At 35.6% G+C, this 10407-nt stretch overlaps 1 protein-coding gene across 3 annotated transcripts in view; it reads left to right on the top strand.

Annotated features, from left to right (window-relative positions):
• Positions 1-4990, top strand: part of LOC141434373 (tachykinin-like peptides receptor 86C) — a 58336-nt gene extending 53346 nt beyond the window's left edge. For 2 of the 3 annotated variants that reach the window (XM_074096787.1, XM_074096788.1), the window contains 2 exons: positions 133-225; positions 2830-4990. In XM_074096787.1, coding sequence (XP_073952888.1) covers positions 133-179 — 47 coding nt within the window. In that variant the 3' untranslated portion in view covers positions 180-225; positions 2830-4990. Of the gene's footprint in view, positions 1-132; positions 226-2829 lie in introns of those variants that run through there. The other variant, XM_074096790.1, reaches the window with a different exon arrangement.
• Positions 4991-10407: the final 5417 nt, after the last annotated feature.

Raw genomic sequence — 10407 nt, forward strand, 5'->3', positions numbered from 1 at the left:
TAACTACAGCTCTATCTAACTATAATCATGATTATGTATTGTGCAACTATGGTCTTCGATTTCGCCCGTTTGCAGTATGCACTCAAAGCCGATATCGCTGCTCGTAATACTCACCTTAAAACTTTGTTGCAGTTAGCCAAAGGCATTTTCGCAACGCTTCCTTCTTCAGCCGCGTATGACATTCGCCCCGGCGGAGCAACCAGTCGCGTTCGGTTACTCCACACGGTACGTGTCATTATTCATTCTTATCTTATCTTGCATGCGAAGGTTCGTAGTAGATTAAATTTCATCGATTTTTGACAAGTTTTGAATCGTATCTCCTACTTTTGCACTACAGATAGAATTATAAGTCAAACGGCTATCGGTTCTCCAATTTTTCATCTCCATTTTTGACTACCGGATTTTGAAAAAAATGAATACCTAATTTTGTATGATTTTTTTAAACATTGTCTTTAAAAACACTTATTTCGTATCTCTATTGACGTGAAAGCTCTAACATTTACGAAATGTACATATTTGGGTTCGTCTTTAACGTCTCTAAAACTGGTCAAGGGTTTTCATTTGAAAATAATTAACACAAAAATTATGGCCAGAAAACCAGATTTTTGGCCTAAAATTGTTCAACTTTGATGCCAAATATCTCGAAAACAACAACTAAACTTTGAAGTAAATATGGGATACTATATTGCTTAAAGCCGTTGTTGTTAATATAATAAGCTACAAAAATCTTTAAAAAACTAAGGAATTCAGATCGAAGGTCATTGGGGCATGGGATCCCCTTAAAGTGAAAGTATTCATTTTTTTTCTATGAGGCTTAACATTATTATTACAAGTAAGATGATTTTGTTAGTGTGATTTGCTGTTGATAAAATAACACGTTATATTACGCATTAAATGCCGGCAAGGCGTTACTTTCATCCAATGTACCCATAGAATTTTGCACCCATTTGAACGCATATGTGCGTTCGCAGCACATAAAGAAGCCTCGGTTTTGGCAGTCACCAGCAAAATGTGTTAACTTTTTATTACAAATAGTTATTTAGTTGCCTTATTTGAATTGCACCGGAATAATTATTATGATGCATCATCATCATCATCATCATCATCATCATCAGCCTATGTTCGTCCACTGCTGGACATAGGCCTCTCCCATATGAGCACGATCCTCGCTATTCTCATCCAGCTCTTGCCAGCTGCCCTGCGAAGATCATCGCTCCACCGAGTCTGAGGACCTGAGGTCTGTGGTGGGGTCTTTATGATGCATATTCCTATATATTTTATAGAAGTATTTTTGGTGTTTCATTAATACGTACACTATAGTACGTACAGAATGACATTGAAATTTGGATAAAAACTAAAAATTATCTTTTATTAGTCATATTTCAACAAGACTCATGCGTTTTAGCACCAAGTTTTTATTGTAAAAACTGTCCAATATCTAATTTATGTAATAAAAAATAATGGCAGATTAAAAATATTCCTTTTTTGTGTCTTCACTAAGATCTGAGATTTAAGTCAAGAAAATGTTGACAGCTCTTTATTTTAGTTCTAAACGAGAATAATTGAGTCTTCAGAATCTTCAAATTAATTACGCCTGTTTGCATGAAATTCATTGCAATTTGTATATTATTTCCATGATATAGTTTTTCTATGTAAATAGTTTCAATTTATGTTTGTCATATAAAATTTTGTCATATACATATATGCTCATATTATATGTATGTATACCGAGTCTGTATAATTGTCTCGATTCCTATTTCCTATCGACTTGTTCTTTTGCATTTTCTAAACTTATATTTTTAAGGGCATAATAATGATAAATAAAAATGATTGAATAAAATAGGAAATTAACGGTCGAACAACAAAGAAAAATAATGTATACATAAGTGAACAATATAGTGTTATTTTATTTAAAATAAATAAACCCTCTCCTATATGTTATACTCACATCAAAAGTAGCTATACACTTTTGTACACGTTTTACAGCCATGTACTAAACGCTATGCAAGATTGTCAATGTGTCAATGCGACAGAGTAACTACGGAACCCTAAAACAGTGATCCGCTACTTTTGATGTTGTCGTACACTACGTTTTCATTAATTTTCCAAATATATATTTTTTTTATTCGAATGGATGGCAAACGGGCAAGTGGGTCTCCTGATGGTAAGAGATCACCACCGCCCATAAACATCTGCAACACCAGGGGTATTGCAGATGCGTTGCCAACCTCGAGGCCTAAGATGGGATACCTCAAGTGCCAGTAATTTCACCGGCTGTCTTACGATCCAGGCTTGCAATCAATTTGACTGTTATTATTAAGAACTCCAAACTTTTGCCTTTGCTTTACTTACGCTCCCTTTGTGATGGCGGAGTTGCAAGGTACAGTCAAGGGCATAAATATTTATACGTTTCCAAGACGACAAAAATATCTGTACACCTTTATGCCACTAACCATAAGGTCGATATAAACAAATATTTGACGCAATAGCTGTCTGTATATATATATTTTTACCCTCGAGTGTACAGCCCGCGGCATGTAATTCTAGCGGTGAACGTTAATGCGCAGAAGTACAAACACAAGATATCGCGGGGGACGAGCGATGCGCGGGGCAGGCGGGGCTGGTAAGCGAAGTGCCGCTGATTGGTGTGCGCGATTGTCATGTGCTCATGTCACATCCACAGATATAACGGTCAACGCTAGACTTTCATGCCACAGGCTGTAATAATATTTTATATACCTAGTTCGTTGATATGACCCTCCACAAACTAACCCCTGAATTATTTAATGAGTTTTACTATTGTCTGAAATGTTTTTTGTATGATCACAGGGCTTTCAAACGCTACAGAAGTGCTCACAAATGGCAACGCGGTAAGAATGAATCCTTGCGGTGACAGAGATAGCATCCGCGTATGTGACGATAGACTGTAAGCCCACAGGACAAGTTCAGTCACTTTGCTATCAGTATGTTTATCTTCGTATATTATATCTAATAAACTACAACCTTTTACTATTGCAACTCTGTAACCACAGTAAAGTAAAAAGTTGTGGTTTATTAATATGGACCTCCGCAAAGTAACGCTTGAATAAATCAAAGATCTTTTTCACCTCACTAGCTCGAAGAAGCTTTCTTTATCCTTCGAAATTTGCGTGGAAAGTCGCTTTTTATCCTCTTGGCTGGAAAGAGTTTTTGAAATTCGAACGTTATCGTGAACGGGTGCTCCCTTGAAAATACATTTTGACCGCTTACTTTCACAACCTCGTATCTGGCCACATGAAACTGTTTTAGAATCATCTTTATGTTAAGTACGATAGTGTTGATTTGTTGTATACAATTCGGGTAGATACGAGTTTGAGGAAGTAAGCGTTGAATATTGACGTGTTTATAAAGAAAGTTCGTCATACATTGTTGAAGTAATATTTAAATCTGTTATTTTATTCTTATTACTAAACATTTACAGAACAAACTAAAAGAAAATAGATCTCAAATGATGAATGAATAAGCTAGCTAGCATAGCCTGAAACTGATTTATAAGAGTTCAATGTAATTTCTTCCATCTACCTATTTTTCTTGCTGTCATGAGGTGAAAAATTGTGTGTTCCGCTCGGCTGTAAAGTTATTTAGCATCTCGTGCCTTTGAAACCCTCGACTACGCTCAGGATTCTTCTTTTGAACCACTCGCTTCCTTCGCTTGCTCGGCTATCAATATACTCGTAAGCACTCGTGCCAAACAATTACTTTCCAGCCTTGCATAACAAATAACTATTTTTAATGAGTTTGTTGAATCGGACGGTACCTACTCCGTACTCGTATGTAGCTTTAAGTCAAGCATCAGATCATTGATTATATCACTACATAATCGATGCGTCTATGTATTAAGCTTTTGAAGAAACAATTGAATCGAAACATTAGTTCATGTATAACAATATGTTAAAAGTCGCATCTATTAAAATTTCTACCTACTTGAAAATATAGGTTGTAACGAAAAATCATAGCAATAATAGATACGCTGCAATGCATTGACTGGGTGACACAGTTAGTGTGAGCTAATCGCTAATCAACTTCATTGTGAACACAACTCAAAACTAAGCTTATTTGATGCAACTTGATTAGGTGATCTTACCTACATGGAATCAAATGCTATTATCGATGTGATAGTGCAATCATGCTACAAGCAGATTGTTGCAATTAATATTTTTGTTATATTGATTATTGTATTATTATATTATATATAACTGTGTCCCACTGCTGGGCACCTTTACATACCTACATAATAATGTAATTTTTGTAATCTTAATGAAGTGACATCGAACTTGTCCGTTTTTGCTCAGTTAATTTAGATAATTCAGATGTGATATTCAATGTTGTCCACATAGTGGGCACTTGTGACAATCTCATAGTCCAAATGTTTAGATCTCTTCAACTAAAATACATAAATGAATATCGATTGCATCGTGTATGTGAGACCAATGTGATCGTTGATTGAAAATATTTTGTAAAATTTAATTAGTATTGTTTTAGTAGATTTTCTATTCATGTCAATATTTATAATGTTTCTGGAAACTTTTTATTTTGTGCCTGGCAAGTAAAATTTAGGGATGTTTTTATTTTACCAGTAAACTCATAATGTAATTATAAAAGTACGATCTTGTAGGGGCATTGCAAGCTTTTTTTTCTGGACGGTATACAAACGTAAATTTATTTGATTTTTAAAATAACATTACACTAGCAGGCATATTTTTATGTTGGTGTCATGATGCTTCTGAATATGAACTTACAATATATAAAGTTTTACATCGTGGAGGTTTTTTAAATACCTCCTTTGTGTTTTGTTTACAAAATAAACAAATTGCAGGCGAAGACAATATGGAATAAAATATTTTATGAAAAATGTTCATTGACATAAGTTAAGACGTAGATATGTTAAGGTAGCTTGTAAGACCATATTCACGTAATATAACTTTATTAATAAATCGTTATTCTCTTTGAAGTTTACATTTTATTGATTACATCAAAACCTTGCCATACAAAAATGCTACAATTATTATATTTACTAGATAACTAATTAAAAGAGCAATAGATCCCATGACGCAACTTTAAAGCGCAAGGCGCCTATAATATATTAATGTACTTACATATACCCATACAAAATTTAATGACTGAATTTATTGATTAATATTTTGGGATTTTACATACCTAGACATCGTGAAAATATAGAGATAAAAAAACACAAACAGTGGAACATAGACCTCCTCCTTTTGAAGTCGGTTAAAAACTAGTATATTCTAGACACGCACAGAACAAATCACACGCACGCACACACAAACTATTGCATTTAAATATTAGTAGGATTTAAGCGGCCTACTTTACAATCTATCATAAAGATTTCTAATCAAACAAGTAAAAAATATAACTTGAAACAAAACTAATAGCCCACTTCTGTAACTTCGGGCATCAATTTTAATAAGCATACGGAGCTATTAATACTACTAAGAGTTTGCTAAGCGGCTACTAAGATGGGTTATAAACATTCATTACGAAGTTCCTTGAGCAAACTTGTTTCTCGATTGTATCTCATCCGAACACATCCCAGAGGCAGCAAAACAAAGTGCAAATAACTGAACTAATTTAGATCCAACTTGGTGCCTGACTGTCTGATAATGCACAGCTTTCAAATTAGGAAATCTCACGTTATTTATATTAATTTGGTATTATCATCAAATCGTACCAAGTTATTGTTAAGCGTTAGTTTAGTACCTATATAAGCGTGCGTTTAAAAATTACGTGTTTTAATACTTAGCGTTTGCAAATCAGGAAGATTAAAAATTTGCGTTATTATAATATATCTCCGCCTCAACCACTAGAGCTATAAACTTGAAATTTGGCAGCCTAATTCTTAGACAAGATTCTGCAAAATGAACACAGTGCGAAGCTGAATATTCATTACATAACTATATACGATATAGTTATACTCGTATACTGATATTTAAGTTTTGTCGTTTCCATGCTGATGCTGTGGGCGGATCACGAGAACGCGGAGAGCTTAGATGAATGATTGGTCTCGCGCGCTCGCTCGACTAGATACCGCGCTAACTAAAAACAAAACGTTCGTGAATGCGGCAACTCAATAAAAAGGTAAAAAGTTAACATTTCAGGAAAATGGGTAGAAATACGAAAAAAAAATTTTTCGTTTCCCGTAATACCTAAGTAAACAGCTGATCGGGCTTTTGACTGGGAAGACGAAAAACATTTTTAATTTTAAGACACATTCACCCCTTAATTAAATAGTGTCGGGTAACAATTTATACACCTTCAGTGTATAATATCACAAAGATAAACATTAAGTAATATAGAACTAGGTTATGTATATATAATAATTACGTTAGATACTTAAATAAAATAAGTTATTAAAATTTATCATCATTTAATGATGAGAACAATAAAATTCAATTTATTAAAATCTCAACCACGGGGAATTTGATTCTTGTGTACGCGGCAACACAGAATGGCGTTTAGGGTTCATGTTATTTTATTTTGTAATTTCGAAATTATACGATATTTACTGATGGTATGTGATCCCAGTCTCCTTCTTATTTCTTGTAGTATTATTTTTAAACAGTTTCACTGCGAAAACTGGCATTTTACTTCGGTTTATGACCAAAATTTAACAAAAATTCGGGACATGCACATTACGCACAGTTTGCAACGCGACTGACTCGCCTCGGGCTCAGGTACGCCGATTTCGGCGTACTATTTGTTGCCGCATTTGACAAGTACGCCGGCGGTATCTAGTCGAGCGAGCGCGCGAGACCAATCATTCATCTAAGGCGGAGAGGTAAGTGTTTATAAAATAATTAAAATTACGTCTACGTTACTTAGGTTACTGACTAACAACCACCGAATAGTTCACCGAAACACAATAATTAATAAGGAAAATTAAGACGCTAGTTATTTAGTAAGCATTCGTATGAAATAATTACCAATTAGTAATAATTTCAGTAAATAAGGTAGTTCCGAGAGCTACACATGTCAAAAGAAAATATTTTGTCGGCATGATTGCTACATACAATATCCGTGCAAAATTACTCTAGCACTGATAGTCTCTCAGTAAAGCTATGGACAGACAGTAGACATGGTGAAACTATAAGGGTTCCGTTTTTGCCATTTTGGCTACAGAACCCTTAAAATGGTAGATTATGTATGTCACTAGCTTTGAGCTCGTGTACCACTTAAATTAGGTGCAAAGCACACAAACTTGCCTTACCCATTCTCATTGGTTCTGGCGCGTACATAGTAGACATAAAGTAGACATATAATTAAAAAGTCAAAAGGCTGCGACAATGCCCTTGTGCACATATTTATGACATGCACTATTAGATTCAGAATAGTAAATAAACATATGGTATTACTTTCCACTCTTGTATACCAACCCAATTTTTTTTGCAATCGCCATTTGATGTGACATTTTGCGTGACGTATTTTACAGAATTTTTTGAGAAAAAATATAAACTTTAATGTAATACTGCACATAAATCCGACAAATAAATCCTGGTTGAGTAGCAACAACCATGTTGCTCTATAATCCAAGAGTTACGTCAAGATGATGATGATGATCTTATAAGGTAGATAGTCAAGTCAATATATCGCAATCCCAAACCATAGTCCATGGCTTGTGGTATAATGCGTCAACTATAAGGTAAATATCATTATTCAAGGTAAATCCTTTGCTTTCCTTTACAAATAACCTTCTCAAGCACGGATGGGCGATACCGGAAACGAATTCACTGGAGCATCTACGACAAGATGCCAAATTGTATCCTTCGCATCCATGGTAACGAATCATTTCCTCTTTATTGCTTATTCGTGTGTTATCGCAACGCTATTCATACGCTAGTAAAATCAAATGTACAAAAAATACTATAAAAATAAAAAGACGAAATGGCCTAGTGGTTAGAGAACCTGACTACGAAGCTTGAGGTACCAGGTTCGATTCCCGTGTCGGGGCAGATATTTGTATGAAAAATACGAATGTTTGTTCTCAGGTCTTGTGTGTTTAATATGTATTTAAGTATGTATCTATCTATATAATTATATTAATCCGTTGCTTAGTACCCATAACACAAGCTTTACTAAGCTTACTTTGGGACTAGGTCAATTGGTGTGAATTGTCCCGTGATATTTATTATTATTGGTTTACTAATGTATCGGCGAAAATTATTTAGCTAATTATTAACTCCCAAACTATTTATCCCATATTTTTATTTAGGCGAAATGTTATTTCCCAACTCAACGTTTCGCACTGATATCATTTCCCAACTAATGATTCGATAAATTATTATTATATTATATAAAAAAAAAACCTAACATCGAAGGCTAAGGCGAGAGCTACGCTCCGCTTCGCTCCCGCCTTAGCCTTCTGAACCTAAACTATCCAAGTCGCTTCTGTTCCGAACCGTCTTGCTCGCTCGCTTCGCTCGCTCGCACAAATCAAATAGAAGTATAACTACAATGTAAAAAATTGCCCAAATGTTATTTTACAATTTGTTATTTGCCTAAGCCAATCATTTGCTACATAATTATTTGCCACATAAATGTGTGATGAAGTAAAATTTTGCAATGTAAAAATGTTGCGAAATAAAAAAAATGTGTAGTAAAGTTATGCCAATATTAGTTTGCCAAATGAAACTTTGGCGAAAGGTTGGTTGCTAAGTGAAATTTGGCGAAACATATTTCGCCGAAAAGGCAGTACACCGTATTATTATTATATTATACGCAAAATGGGCATCATAACAAAATGTATACAGTACGCAAGTTGTACTAACTTCAAAATAAAGAATACGCGTCAGTTGCATTTTTTTTAAACGATTTTTTTTTAAGTAATGGCAGACAAACGAACAGAAGGTTCACCTGATGTTAAGTTATTACCGTCGCCCATAGACATTCGTAGCACCATCAGGATTGTAGATGCGTTGCAGGCCTTGCAAGAAATGGTATACTATAACCTCACTTTTTGAAGATAGCCATATCGTGCCTTACATTCTATTTACGATATTAACAAGGTTAAAAAAAGATTAAAAGATTAACCCCCTGTTTAACCATCTATTGATTAAATTTATTTGACGGATAAATGTGATGCTGTCTCTGTTTGTTAAGTTCGAACAGACGGAGATGGTATCACATTTATCCGTCAAATAAAATTAATCAATGTGTGGTGGAACAACCCCTAAATGTAAGCCCTGAAGGCGTCTGAGGCCAGAAACAAATATGAAAATGAAAATTTTCGAAGTCTCCTGACTATGGTCTTTTTTCTGAAAAGAAATCGCCACACAATCATAATAGTTTGTGATAGATATTATTATTTGCGATGCTTGTTTATTTGAGCCTGCTTGGCAACCACCTCGGCCCTGACTGCGATGCTGTGGATGTGGGACGCAGCAAGATTGCTGACACACGTCGTGTCTCACACTAGAGATCACAACAGAGTCCACGGCTCCAAGGTGGCATTCATCATCATCATCATCAGCCGGAAGACGTCACTGCTGGACAAAGGCCTCCCCCTTAGAACGCCACAATGAACGACAACTCGCCACTTGCATCCACCGGTTTCCCGCAACTCTCACGATGTCGTCATTCCACCTGGTGGGAGGCCTGCCAACGCTTCGTCTTCCGGTTCGTGGTCGCCACTCGAGGACTTTTCTCCCCCAACGGTTATCTGTTCTTCGATTGCACTTCAATTTGCATATTTTTCCAGTGACTTTAGTTCTTCGACGAATGGTGACAAGGTGACATTGTGAGACCTCTTTCCGTCGTTTCTCAACAAATCGCATGGCTCCAGAGTTGCTGCAATTAATGCGGGGATGAGAACCCGAACATGAATTGCAAAATGAACAGTGTCGGAATGAGCACGCAATGTACAGTCAGGGCATTATATAATGTGTACGTACGTATATAAATACACCTTTATGCCACTAACAATAAGGTCGATGTAGATATTTATTGACTGTACAGCACGGATAAATAACAATACGCAAAATGTACAAATTTTTCAACCAATTTAAAAAAGGAGAAGCTATCAACACCGAAGTGTGAAATTTTTTTTTTCCGTAGCTTTAAAAGTGTTTTATTGATAAGTAAAAGCTTGCCCTATTTATACTACTCAGGTGCCTATGCTGTTTCTCGCAAATGACCGATGCAGTAGTGGAGTGTCAGTGTCAGTCGGCACAATAGATAATTCATCATCATCATCATCATCATCATATCAGCCGAAAGACTTCCACTGCTGGACATAGGCCTCCCCAAGGCTCTCCAATCAGACCGTTCTTGTGTTTTCCGCATCCATCTTGTCACACTTGACTTTTTTGTTGTGTTTATAATTGCCAAAACAATGCGAAAATAGTTTTGAAAAAA

Source organism: Choristoneura fumiferana, chromosome 13 (assembly GCF_025370935.1).
Source record: "Choristoneura fumiferana chromosome 13, NRCan_CFum_1, whole genome shotgun sequence".
Taxonomy (NCBI): Eukaryota; Metazoa; Arthropoda; class Insecta; order Lepidoptera; family Tortricidae; genus Choristoneura; species Choristoneura fumiferana.